Genomic DNA, 15,061 nt, shown 5'->3' on the forward strand with positions numbered 1-15,061 from the left:
TTGATTTATTAGTAGAGAGACTAGAGAAGCCTCCTATTCTAAAGACTTGTCCTAATACTGCAGCAAGGTTGGCATACCGAGCTCATTTGCTCTTTCTGGTCACCAGAGTGTTGTTTAGTAAATTTCTTCCCCCAAAAATTATTACTTAGTTTAGTAGAATCTTAGTATTGGTCTGTCCTGCTGGACCCCAAGGGGAATAATGTTTAAGACAGTGTTATAATCATGACAAAAAATGTTCCTCACTTGTAGGAAGTAGTTGTAACTTTGTTCTTTTTGACTCACAAAAATGGCTTTATATATATTTTATGTAATATCTATCAAATTTGTCATTGAGACATCCTTATAAACTAAATCTATTCTGAGTCACATCCCTGCTACCAAAAACACTTCCCCTCTTGCCTTTGGAAACTTGCTTCACCTTTTCCAGTTAGCTCCTGCTCTTTGATGTTAATCAGGTATTTTTTGGGAGATAGATGGTAGTCAGGTAGGGATGATTTATTGAACTAATTCACTCCCAATTGATTCCCTCGTTTTCATATGGTCAGAAGTGCAAGAAAACGAGCCAGGACCTTAATCACTATGTTATTAGCCTTCATATGACTCTACTTGAAGTCCAAGTGTAGCAGTAATGTTTACACTTTCATAATAACTTCTAGTTGCCTATAACAATCACATAGTTTTAGTAAATAATTCCTATACATTTCATGTTTACCTCTAGCCCTGTTGAAGAAGCAGACTTTGTGATGTTTGTTGGATTTGAATGTGCTAGAACCATCATTTATTTACATAACGTCTACTATGAGAAAAGTATATCCAAAAATCTGAGTGTTCCTGAAAAAAAAAAATGGGAGAGCTACATAGTTTATAAGTGAGAGAGTTAACTAACACAGGGACAGTGAGTGAATTTACAATGTAAATGAACAAATTCCTTTTTCACATAAAATGAACTCTGTCATTTCAATGAACAATATCCTGTTTCCCAACAGTTCACATTCATCACATTCTTTGAAGTAGAGTGCTACCAGTCTTAGAAGATTAAACAGGAATTTTGTAGTTATCACTGCATATCCCAGGAAGAACTTTGTAAATTAACATTAAAGATCTAGGGAAACGTCTCGTTCTTTCTCAGCAAACACAAGGAGAGACTTTAACATTTTTTTCTAAGCTGTCCTGTCACTTAACCATGCCCTTTGTTCACTGTGATCTTGTGATCATAATGTATAAACATCCGGTACCTGCAAATAACTTTCAGCATTCAAAATATTTGTAGGATTCTTTGTTGGCAAGATCTATTAAACGTATTGTAATGTATAATTTACCTTACTTTTAACCAAGACTAAGAAAATGGCTTTAGGTTTTTTTGTTGTTGTTGTTTTTGTTTTTTGTTTTTTGCGGTACATGGGCCTCTCACTGTTGTGGCCTCTCCCGTTGTGGAGCACAGGCTCCAGACACACAGGCTCAGCGGCCATGGCTCACGGGCCCAGCCGCTCCACGGCATGTGGGCTCCTCCCAGACCGGGGCACGAACCCGTGTCCCCTGCATCGGCAGGCGGACGCTCAACCACTGCGCCACCAGGGAAGCCCGGCTTTAGGTTTTTGATTTCTGTTCCCATAACTGTGCCTGTAAAGGAAATTAGTTTTACCCTTATGCTCTTTTCTTTTGTTGCATCTTTTCTTCTAGCAACAAGTACTCACACTGTACTCATTGAACTTTTTGACTTATCTTTCCTCAATCCCTCCAATTCCCTACAGTTTTACTGGTCCAGAAATGTTGAATTAGTTCCGTTCCTTCTCTTTTCTCACAAGGTGGCTTTTCTAATTAACTCTCTGCTGCTACTCTGGATGTCTTACTCCCCCCCCTGCCCTTTTATTAATAGCTGTTCCAGTGTAGATCCTTTTCCTTCTGCTTCACTTTTGGTCAGTCCCATAGCAGCCTCTAACATAGCTGTTCTAATATCCCATGTTTTTAATCTGCTAAGAGCTCTTTCATATCTCTTGTGGGTCTATTAAAGTCATCTTAATGCAGTTTTTGACAGTTCTCAGTACTAAGGTTTGAAATGTTTTGTGCCAACCACGTGTGTAAGGAATGCTTTTATACAAGAAAGGCAATGAAGATCTTGACATAATAAAGACATTTTTACAAAGAGATTAGTATTGTTCTTAGCTGACTAATAATAAGCTTAACAATTATAAATGATTTCATTTACTATTGAAAAGGATTTCTGTTTTGAAGTGTGATTCATTTTATTTTTCTTGAAGCACATCCAAAACAACATATTGTATAAATTTGTCCTGAAAATCTACTAACTGATTCTGTTGAACTAGCACATTTTCCTGTGGTATGTAGTTTGTTTTGGTATTCACTCCTTTTTATAAATAATAAGAATTATAAAAATTCACAAAAATAAGGAAATGCATTTGTAATACTACATTTGAATAGTAATAAGAGGTGCTTCCATTTAAATATGTATTAGTAAGACAGTGTTGCTTAATTCATCTAGTGTATGAATGTAAATACATTGTTGCATGTATTTATACTGGGGGATATTTTTTTTCCTTCAGATGACAGAGAATGGATATATTTCTTGTACAGAATGTTATGGTTTGACTTCATTACCGCCAACATTCTGATATGTACTAGGTAGCCTTTTAGAAATTAGCCCAAGGTCATTTTTATTAAATGAACAGTTAATTGTAGAAATTGTTGATTATTTCTGTTAATTCCACCTTTGTCCATCTCTTTTCAGTTCATATTTTTACCACTTTGTTGTTTATTAAAATTCAAGTGGTGAAAAATATCTGTTCATTCTCTTAGGAAACACTTCTGAGAATTTATCCTGGGAAAGGCAATGAAATTAAGAGAAAATTAATTTCCTATAGAGTTTATTTAATCATCTCCTTCCTTTCCCCTGAGGACTTGGATAGGGTAAGCAGTAAAATGTGACAGTTTATAGATTTCACAAAGATGGATGGAAAATACAGTTATTGGGAATAGTAATGACATGCCTACAGGATGCTAGTTTCCCCATATCTTTCAGCATTGCTAACCTGAGCAGTTCCTGCACTGCAGTATGGCAAATAAAATAAAAAATAAACTTTTCATAGATAACTATTTAGTAAATATTTGAATAGAAATTAATATTTAACATAAGGACAGTATAGAATAATATTTGAACAAATTTGAACCACAGTTAATTATTTTAGGAAAGAGAAAATAGCATGCAACTTCCTTTTAAATTTTTACCTTTGGTCTTTAATGATACATTAAAGGGCATTAAAAGTAATCACATCAGTTCACTTTGGAATAATAAGCATTCCTTCGTTTTTGTTTTTGCTTTTTAATGAATACACATCCACATTTAGAAGATACTATAAACTTCACAAATATTCACTGGGCATTTCCTTTGCTAGGTGCAGGGCATTATTTAATATTGAGCAATAAATATAGTGTGTTTACAATGTGTTGGGTCTTTGAGAATATATCACAATATAAAAAATGCTCTACGTGTGCACTTCCATCCTGTGACTGGATTTGTAAGTCTCAGTAAAGTTATTCTGTATACCTAGCTCTCTTCCTGGATCTGAATAATTTTAATTTGAGGTAGAAAGGAGCACTTCTGTGGCTCTCCAATGCACGTTTACTAATAATAGAGCCCCACTGTCCCCTCCCCCCCACAAAGGAAAGAAAATCAAATAACCCTCAACTAAAATCTAAGTAAAAGATTTTGAAGGACCTTAACTTTTCATTGGTGAAATGAGACATGTATACATAAGGTAGTTATTTTTCCTTTCTCCTTTCTTTTTTCTTTTTTTACCCCTCTTTTACTTCCTTCACTATCATTATACCCTTGAAAGAATACTTTCTCAAACTACAGGCAATTCCATCTCTCATCACTAAATTCTTTCAAAGGCCTCTTTGGCCCAGTTTCTAATGATTAGTCGACAAACCATACTTACTGGATAATAATGAAAATAGCGTTACCTCCAAAATATGCTATAATTCATTATTTTTAGTGTTTTTCTGGTTTCTATTTAAGTAAATAGGTCTTCTGTTTACTTCATCAGTCCTTTAACTTGGTAGATAATACAAAGAATTATGCCCTATTTTTATGCTGTACTGTAAAGTCTCAGTGTAATCAAGAGACGTATTTATATATTGTTGTCCTAGATAAGTTAGCCAGCATCTATCCAGAATTCTTTTCCAAGATTCTTGACACTTTTCTGAGTTTCATTTCTACTTTAATTACAGAATCTCATGATTTGAAGGAACCCTTGATGAACATTTATTGTGCATATTTATGGCTGAAGCCAAGTGGGATATAAAGATGAAAATTACACAGATGTAGAAGACAAGATTCATATTTTGAAGTATTTAAGAATGTCTCTCATTATTCAAGATGTATTATAATTATCATATATGCCTATGCCACGCTTTGCATTTATGTTTAATAGTTTTGGATTCTCACAAAAATTCTTTATGATAGAATAGATACAATTTTTATTTTACACACAAAGAAATTATTACTTAAAGAAGTGAATTGACTATCCCAATATATAAACAGCAAGTGTCAGCATAAAGACTTAAAATCAGTTCTCCTATTTCCAAATCAACTGAATATGCCACCACACCATATTGGCCCCCATGAAGGAAACCAATTAAGGACATTTGTTTCTTTCAGTTTTTACTTCATGTTATTTTGAAACTGTTCTTAGATGCAAAGACATATAAGATATATTATTTATTCTTGATAATTTTCTTGATGAAATTTCCCTCTTTATCTTTGGTAATATCGGTTGTCTTGAAGTTTACTTTGACTGATATTAATATAACCAGTCTTTCTTGTGATTGGTGTTTGCAAAAGCCTGTCTTTTTATATCTTTTTATTTTTAACCTGTCTTTGTATATTTAAAATGTGTTCTGGTGGAGAGTATATAGTTAGAGTTTACATTTTTACCCATTATAACAGTCAAGATTTAAACTGAGTATAATTATAGATATGGTTGCATTTAATTCTAGCTTCTTGTAATTTTCTGTTTGTTCCATTTGTTCTTCTTTTATTTCCTCTATTTCTGCCTTCTATTGGATATACTGAGTGTTTTCTAGTATTGCATTTTATCTCCTCTATTAACTATCCTATTTTTTAATATGGTGTTTATATCTTTAATTGACCACAGCCTGTGTTCAAGTAATACTACACTACTTAACATATAAGAATATTACAAAAGTGTGTTTTCATTTCCCTCTCCCCTCTTTTGTGCTATTTTTGTCATACATACATTTCATATCTACATATGTGGTAAATAAACCCTGGTATACACATATTGTTATTTTTGCTTTACATAGGCAATTATCTTTTATAGAAATTAAAAGATGAGAAAACAAACAAAAAAACCTTTACCTATGAAGTTACCATTTCTAGTGCTCCTCATTTCTTTGTATAGGTCCAGTTTTCCATCTGGTATTATTTTTCTTCAGTCCAAAGAGCTTCCTTTGTGGCTACCTTCACTGGACATCTGCTAGAGCAGGATGAATTCTCTCAGTTTTTGACTGAGAAAGGATTTCCTCTTCATTTTTGAAGATATTTCACTGGTTGTAGGATTCTTGATTGAAATTTTCCTCTCACTGCTTTAAATACGTTGTTTGATTGTCTTAGGCTTGCATTATTTTTGACTGGGAAGTTTTCAATCATCCTAATACCTGTTGCCTTGTACATAATGCGTCTGTTTTCTGTCTTGCTTAAAAATTTTTCTCCTTAATATGGGTTTTTAGCACTCTAATTATGATGCACTTTGGTGTGGTTTTCTTTTTCCATACATTGACATATGTTAAGCTTCTTACAATGTTTATGGTTTTAATAAAATTTGGATGTTTCTACCACTCTTTCTTCAAATATATTTTCTGTTCTTCCTCTTCTTCTGGGACTATAGTTATACTGTTTTAGACTACTTGATATTGTTGCATAGTTCATTGGTTCTCTATTCTTCATTATTTCCTTTTTTTTCTCTGTTCTTCAGATAGTTTTTATTGCTAGGTTTTCAACTTGACTTGTCTTTTCTTCTGCATTATGTAATCTGCTCTCAATTCCATTCAGCAAATTTTTCATTTCAGATACTGTATTTTTCAACTCTACAAATTTGACTTGGTTCATTATAGCTTCTTTTTTTCTCATCATGTTTGTGTTTTCCTTTAAATCTTAAGTCTATTTAGAACAGCTGTTTTAATGTCTCTGTCTGCCACTTCATATCTTCCATTTCTAGATTTGTTTCTATTGATTGATTTTCTTTCTGGTTATATATCACATTTTTCTGCTTCTTCATGTGTCTAATAATTTTTTTTGAATGCTGGACATTATGGTTCTTATGGTTTTATATGTCTGGATTTTGATGTCTTCCTTTAAAAGTGTTAAATGTAGTTCTGTATAGGCAGTTACTTGTGGATATTATCAAGGCTTTTCTTTCAGATTTGTTAGTATGGACCTAAAGTAGTCTTTATTCTAGACCTAATTTAGCCCTTCTGCTAAGGCTCGCTCTGCCCTTCTGGTGTTTCTACAGAATGCCCTAGGTGTTCAATAAGGTCATGTCACTGTGGATGGTCAGAATTTGAGCATCTCTGCCCCCTACACACGTGCAGCTTGTTTTCAACATCAGACTCAAGGGGATCTCTGTGAACATTTCTGGATCTATTTCTCTGCTTAACTTCCTTTCTGATACTGCCCCCAAACTTCAGGTGACTCAGCTTTCCCAAATGCAGTATCTGTCTCCTCACCTCAGTGAGATCATGATGCTCTGCTTCGTTTCTCCATTCTTGCTCTGCACTCTGATTGCATCCAGGTCAAAAGCTAAGATCATTATAGGGTTCACATTACTTGTTTTCCTTCTTTTAAGGAACACAATCTTACGATACATTTTGTTGAATGACTGAAAACATTGTTTTACATATCTTGTCTACTTATCTACTTGTTTAGTGGGGGGGAGGGCATTTCCAGTAGTATTTACTCCATCATGGCCAGAAGTGGAAATCCTTCCGTATATCGAGCTATATATTTGATATAATAGATACAAGATATGAATTCATAAAGGATGTTAGTTACATCATCTCTTCCATCTCATTTTTTAATATAAATTTATTTATTTATTTGTTTTTATTTTTGGCTGTGTTGGGTCTTCATTGCTGTGGGAGGGCTTTCTCTAGCCACAGAGAGCGGGGGCTACTCTTCGTTGTGGTGCATGGGCTCTAGGCACGCGGGCTCAGTAGTTGTGGCTGGTGGGCTCTAGAGCGCAGGCTCAGTAGTTGTGGCACATGGGCTTAGTTGCTCCATGGCATGTGGGATCTTCCCAGACCAGGGATTGAACCCGTGTCCCCTGCATTGGCAGGTGGATTCTTAACCACTGCACCACCAAGGAAGCCCAAGGAAGCCCAAGGAAGCCCTCTTCCATCTCATTTAATGTCGCCCAGCAAAGTAACCATTTTTAGAAGTTTGATGTGCCTCTTTCTATTTTCCTTTGTATATTTAAGTTCATTTGTATGCACATGTGCCCATGTATGCAGATATATACATAAATCAAATTACACTGTAGGTATTTTTCAGCAACATACTTTTTTACTTAGAATATGTTTTAGAGATCTTGCTGTTAAAGTATGTATCAGTCTTACTTAATTCTTTTAACATCAACCATATATTCTACAGAATGGTTTCCTATATTTATTTAATTACTCTGCTTTTCACAGTCATTAAGGCTTTTCCTTCTAACTTCTTGCTCTTATAAACTGTATTTTTAAAAATAATATTGTACAGCAACTCTTCAGATGGTGAATACTTCTGTAGAAGAAATCACAAAGATGTCAAATAGTTTGCCTGTTGCTTTCCCTAACAGTTTTTACATATTTATATTACTCCTAAATAATAAGACCCAGGTATTTTTAAAGAAATAGTTGATTTCAGATCTAGGACAGGAAATACAAGAGGTAGGTCTGGTCCATCTTATCATAACAGAAAGCATGGGAGTTAGAGAAAGATTACTGTAGTCCTGTCAAAAGACACAGGATACAGTTTGAAGGGACTATCATTGGTCAAAGATGGGACAATTTTAGGGGAAAAAAAGACTGCTGTGTTAAAAAAAATCGAATACAGTATGTTCAAAAGTTAAAAATCATAAGGATACAAGCAAACTCAAACTAAAAGCAACATTGGTCACCTTGGGGAGGGAGCTAGGGGAAAAAATCATTATTCTGAGTACTGGTAAATAATGAATCATGCATTTATCCTATTCTTCCTGTGCAAACCTTATTTCAGAGTAAGCAAATACTAATAAGAGGAATTCCTTTATAGAATTCTACTAATAAATGAAGAGGGAATAACAGAATCAGATTACCATAAGATTACAGCCTTTTATTAATTAAAATAATCCCTCTAGAAAATGATCATCAATGACTAGTGATATCCTCAGGGTAAAACATGGATAGGAAACATTATAATCAATGTATCCAGCTGACAACACCTGAACCCCCAATCAAATAATATTGCAGAATGAGAGACAACCAGCTGTTCTTTGGTAACCTATATGATGCAATAAGAAGTACACAGCTTTTAAAAAATTGAATCTATTCAAGGCCCTTGATCTAACTACTCATTTATAGGAAATACAAAGATAGAGGAATTTATTAAATGACATCTCAGGGATGCTATCAGCCAAATTTAGCATTCTAGAAATTCTACTAGATAAATGATACAGTTTTTTTTAATAACTAATAGTCAAGATATAAAAAGGATGGGAAACTGTTAGAGATTAAAAGAGAAAGATAGGAAATATCAACTGGATGTAACATGTAGACCTTGTTTGGATCAGATTTGAACAAGCCAACTCTAAGAAGACATTGGAATAATTAGAGAAATTTGAACAATCACTGGGGTTTATATGATATTAAGGAATTGTTAATGTTTTATTTCTGATGTTAGTGTTGTGTTCATGTTAAAAGTAGCTCTTTTCTCTTAGGAAAAAAGTGAAATATTACCAGTGAAATGATGCAAGTTCTATACTTTTAAATAATCCTGTGGGGGGCTAAAGGGGAATGTCTAGTGACATTTATTTATCTTGGATGATGATTACATGGGGTTTATTATAGTATTTTTTCTATGTATAAGTGTTTGAACTTTTCCATTGTGAATTTCTTAATTAAAAAATAAATGTAGCGTTCACAAGCCAGGTGAAGAGAATTTCATAAATCATCAAAATAAGTGCGGAGCTTTCAGAATATATACACACTTGAAGTGTGTATATACATATATACCTGCAAGAATGTTACAGAATTTTTTTGCATAAATGCTACAGTTGATTTGGACTCAACATGCACTTATCTTGAAATTAGCATGAACCTAACAGTTTTCATCATAAAGCATTCTCATGTTTATCAACACCCTAGAGAAATCTTTGAGGTAAATCTAATGCTGTGTATTCATTCTATTGTATCTACCCCTCACCAAAGTCCTAATATTTGCTTTCCAGGTGCAGCAGGTACAGACTGTGCAGCAGGTACAGCATGTCTATCCAGCTCAGGTGCAGTACGTGGAAGGAAGTGACACTGTCTATACCAATGGAGCAATGTAAGTTTATGTATGGGAGTTGTATTCATTCTCCCACTCCCTCGGTTAGAGAAAAGTAAGGTACTTTCTGACACCTTCTACTTGTCCCAAATTGATGTTTGAGCTTAAGCCGATGTATGTTCACTAAGAACAGTGTTCACCAATAAGGTGAATTTTTGTGTACGTGTTTTCTGTAAACTAATATAAAATTACTATATTAGGAGGGTTTTTTGCATTTATTAAATAGGTACTTACTTTACGTAAAAGTGCCTGGTACTCAATAAATCTTCTTTTCCTGTCTGAACTTCTCCTCCCCCTAAAACTCCCAACCCGTCTCCTTTGCATCAACAGTAATGTCAATTTGTACATTTATTTCATTTAAGTTTTTCAGACAGTTTGGGTTAAGATTCAGGATGTTATTATAAATAAAGGGACTAATAACTATTATAGGTCACCAGGTTTGTTTTCATTTACCACAGATTTTTGTTTGCAATCTGTTGGATCTCTGAGTTCTAAAATGAATTCAGATTCTCTCATTGACTCTTCTGTGTGCCCTAGGTTGATAACCTCTGCTTTCTTTATTCTTACTGCACCTACTCCTTGGGTGATTTCATAGATTCCCATGACACCAACCTGTAACTCCACGAGGGCAGGGATTTTTGTCCGGTTTTTGTTGTTGTTGTTTTTGTTCCACTGCAATAAATCTAACACCAGAAGAGTGTATGGTATGTAGAAAATGCATTTATTGTTACCTATTATTATAACTAAACAACTTAAAATCCTGGTTTAACTATCTATTAGTTTTATAATCATGGTCAAAGTACTTAACTATTCTGAGCTTTTATTACTCTTTCCTGGGAAGTGGGAGGGTAATTGCCTTACTCTTTCTGGATTGTTGTGAGGATTTAAGGCTATGTATGTAAAGCAACTAGCACAGGGCCTGGTATACAGTAGATGATACAAAACTGAAAACTCTTCATTGATCTTGACTGTCTCTCCTTTCTCATTGCTTTTGGTCACTGAATCTGCCTAAATCACCACTGCCTTTAAACCTCCATTACCTATAAACTAAAGTGGAACTCTCCACCTTGGCATTCTCCCCCTTCCTACCTCTCTAGCTTCACCTTCCACCTGTTCTAGGAACAACCAACTTTGTGCTTGTTTCCCCAAGTACTCTCCTTTCACACCTCTGTATCTTTGGACATGTGGTTTGTTTTCTCTGCTGGAATATCATTCTCTGCCTTTTCTCTTTCCTTCCAAAACCAGTACCCCCAGTATAGCGATATCTTTATAGACTAACTCATGACCCCCTCCCTTGAGACGTGGACCCTGGCTCTCCTCTGCAGTTAACTTATTTGTCCCCTGTACGGTAAAGACAGCAGTATACCCAGACTGCCACTTCCACATGGTGCTATGAATGCTTATTTATATTTATCATACTAAGAAGAACTCTCCCTAAATGGGAACTGTTGTCATTTTGTTATTTTATTTACATTTATTTAGGTGATTGACACATAATAAAGGGTCAATACATTTCTGTTACTCTAGTGAATCTATAATACTTTACATATTTTAGACATACTGAATATTTTTTACCTCTTTGTTGTGTAAGGCCAGGGCATCCTGGAGCCTGCTTCTGGAATCTCTACCATAAATCCAAACTCCTGTTGGCATTTATCCGGAAAAAAAATAGGGATGCCTGCCACTTGGTCCTTTATGCTATCAGGGAAAATAAATGGGTTTCTAGACACTGCTAGAGGTCACTGAATTGTATTGTCGTTTCATCCTTGCCTGTGGTAGATCTGTCACAACTACCTCAGAGTAAGGTCATTATATACTCTACCTTTATTCAAGCAGGTACCATTTCCTACCTAGTGTGTTCTCCTAGTTCAAAGACATCCTAGGTAAAGCCTTACCAGATGCCACTGGAGGGCTAAGTTATCATTCTGCCATTCCATAACATTTTATCTTACATTTATTACAGCATTCTGTCAGCTAAGAAACCAAGAAAATCTGACAAAAAGAGGTTTAAACAAATTAGGACTTTGATTTTTGTCAGGTAATAAGAAATCTAGAGGTAGCATATTGTGCAAATAACTGGCACCATGTGGTGCAAATATAAAATAAACCTTAGTGGAGAAAATCTTACAAGCTGGCATAAATCACATCCCTCTAGTTAGACTGGATTGTACCATGGAAATTGCTCCAGTAGAAGATCTCTGGCCTCACAGAATGCTACATATTTCTAGGGATCAGGGCAGTAGACATTAACTGGTTATGTAGTAGAAAAAAATGGCTTTCTTTTCTAGGGAGGAGTGGGTGCCTCTGAAGCTCAGTTCCATCAGCCTGTTCTTCCATTAGGATTAACTTAGACCAGCTGAGCCAGCTTAGTGCTAAGCTACCCAAAGATGACAGGAAATGAGCCTGTAGATACATCCACAATTGTACTTCCTCTTAGTCTGTGGCTGACATTAGTTTAGCAGCTCAAGGATATCAGGGCCAAGATTTGCTGGTACAGTAGTAAATTTGCTTTGGTTACAGCCATCACATCTGTATTACAGACAGTAAGAAGAGGGAAGGTGCAAGAAGAGGATATGTTATATATGCTATATACGTACATATATATATGTGTGTGTGTGCGTGTGTGTACACACACGCACACACACACACACACGCACGCACACAGGCTTTCCCAGAAACTCCCAGCTCCATTTTGCTTATATCTCATTGGCCATAACTGTGTAACAAAGTAGTAGTTAGGGGACTTCTGTGGTGGCGCAGTGGTTAAGAATCCGCCTGCCAGTGCAGGGGACACAGGTTTGAGCCCTGGTCCGGGAAGATCCCACATGCCACAGAGTAACTAAGCCTCTGCGCCACAACTAGTGAGCCCACGTGCTGCAACTACTGAAGCCCGAGCACCTAGAGCCCATGCTCCACAACAGGAAAAGCCACAGCAATAAAAAGCCCGCGCACTGAAACGAAGAGTAGCCCCCTCTCACCGCAGCTAGAGAAAGCCTGCGCGCAGCAACGAAGACCCAACACAGCCAAAAATAATTAATTAAAAAAAAAAAGTAGTAGCTAGCTGCAGAAGAATCTAGGAGTGCAGGTTTGTAGCTTTCATGTCTATATGGTAGATGGCAGCAAGGGAAAAGGATAGTTGGCATGGGTGTTGAGAGAGTTAACTCCATAGTATCTATCATGGTCATTTATCATTGACCCAAGGTAGAGGAGAGTGATTACTAGTGTGTGACTTTGTGAAAGATACACAGCCTGCTTCACTTTCTTCATTTATGAAATATGGAGATAGCTTATCAAAAGTATTTTGTGTAGCTTCTGAGAAATTGTAAACACTCAGTAAACATTAGTTATCACTGTACAATTATGTGCTCTAGTTTTTTTTTTTTTACATTTTCCTCTCCTATTTATGGTTCTGAATTCTGCATATTGACTTGTGCCTTTGAAAACTACCCCACTGCTGACATTAGGGTCTTCCATATAATAGGTAAATGTGAGATTGGTGAGTTCATTCATTCACAAAACCTTAGAAAATCAGCATCTCTAAAGTTGACTCTTTAAAATTATAGGCTCCATTTAAGTGCAGAAATAATTCAAAGTAAACATCTCATGCCAACATGGATTTTCTATGGCCCGCGAAGTCAGTTGGTTAGATCATGACTAATGAGGTCTAGGTCATGAGTTCATTTGCCACAAAGTCCAATTAGTTTTGATCCAGTCTGTGTGGGCCCAGACTGCATCCTCAACTCCAGCTAATTATGTCACAAATGTGCACCGTTGGTCAAGATAGAGAAGATGCATCTTTAAAAACCTTTCATTACAATTTCAATTTCAGTACAACTTTTGACTAAAGATTCTGTAGCACCATTTTCATATTTACTAAAGAAACATTGTGTTGCCATGAATTACACTCAAAATTTTAGTAGCTAGAGTACTATGAACATCTTTTTCAAATATAACCAAAAAAGAATTTTCAGCTTAAGCTATTCCAATCTTTCTGTAATTTTGTAGTGCTGACATTTAACTATGTACAATTTTTGTCTCTAAAGTTCATTTTAAAGTCTTTATACTCCCTCTTTTTATTTGATACACTTCCATCTGTGTTAGGAGAGAGTATTTCATATTCTTCTGCTCCACCATAGTAAATTAATAGCCAACCAGTATTTGGTCCCTGACTTGGATCATAGTGAAATTCCCACTTCTTTGTGATGATAAATGCTTTTTGCTAATGAAACTCGCAGAAGATAGGGATGCTGATCTTTATCATGAACTTTCAAGCACCCAGTACATGGCCCTGCAGCCTGTGCATGGTTAGTAAGTACTGGTTCACTGTTGCTCCTGTCACCAGCAGCCCCATGCCAAGTAGCCATAATGCAAGGGGTCTCACTCAAGAGGTGTTGATAGCCCTCACAGATATGTGTCATCACTTATGAAAATGTGTAATCATTATAATTTGACAATACTAAAGTATTTACTGGTTCTCTCTATGACTATGGACGTTACTGGTAGCATAACAGGATTTAACAGTGTGAGTCAGTGAGTGAGGATGTATTTCAAGAGAACAACTGAGACTGCTTTATAGTGGTGTGTTAGAGTAGAATAGCTTTCTACTGAAGGGAGAAGGTAACGTAACTCTTGTTCCTGCTTATCATTGCTTCTGTAGGAGCCCACATTTGTGTATTTCCTTGCAATAGTTTTCCCAAGAATATTTTTTACTGCGCTGGATCATAGTCTTGTCCATTGCTATGGATTCTTACAATTTATGATATCTCGTAATTTACCAGATTGTAATTAAAACAGCTGGAAAACAGTGCATACCACGTAGAGAGAATCCAATTCAATTGAAATTTCTTGATGTAGCCGAGAAATCAATTTTTTTAAATAATGATTTTTTTCTTTCCCCCACTCCTTTTTTGACTCATACTTCCCCACTTATTCCTTTATCATATTAGTCAAAGTGGAAATAAAGACATCATACTATATCTTGTCCAAATTAAGAAATCTTTTTTGAAAAAACTTTTTTAATTTTAAAGGATTTTCTTATATCAAGTGGTCTTTGAAGCTTATCCGCTGTTTAGAGATGATTAGTGTTTTAAAATGTCAAGGTGTTCATTGTAATGGGTATCTATTGCAATAAGACTTGACTGGTAGAAAGCATTCTCATAATCTTCCTGTTTAAATTACAGATTTCTCATCAAACCCAATAGAGAATTTACCAAACTGTGTTTCATAAAATGTCCCATTAAAAAGTTCTGTGGTTTCACAAGCAGGAAAACACTGCATGAACTTCTTTTGCGGACTCTAAATTTCTGTTAGTTTTTTAAAGGCTCCGAGAAATCCTCTAGGAAAGAAATGTCGTGTTTTAAAAACTGACCACAGAACTCTTATCTGAATAATATTTAATAACATCACATGGTATACTTTAGGAGGTGATACATTATTAATATATTGACATTGACTAGATTT

At 35.5% G+C, this 15,061-nt stretch overlaps 1 protein-coding gene across 2 annotated transcripts in view; it reads left to right on the forward strand.

Moving 5' to 3' along the window:
- RFX3 (regulatory factor X3) overlaps positions 1-15,061 on the forward strand; it is a gene marked incomplete at both ends in the record, with an annotated part of 249,349 nt that overhangs the window by 126,269 nt on the left and 108,019 nt on the right. For both annotated transcript variants that reach the window (XM_079706070.1, XM_079706071.1), the window contains one exon: positions 9,504-9,601. In XM_079706070.1, the coding sequence (XP_079562196.1) occupies positions 9,504-9,601 (98 nt within the window). The remainder of the gene's footprint in view (positions 1-9,503; positions 9,602-15,061) is intronic.

Source organism: Hyperoodon ampullatus (assembly GCF_949752795.1).
Source record: "Hyperoodon ampullatus genome assembly, chromosome: 6".
NCBI lineage: Eukaryota > Metazoa > Chordata > Mammalia > Artiodactyla > Ziphiidae > Hyperoodon > Hyperoodon ampullatus.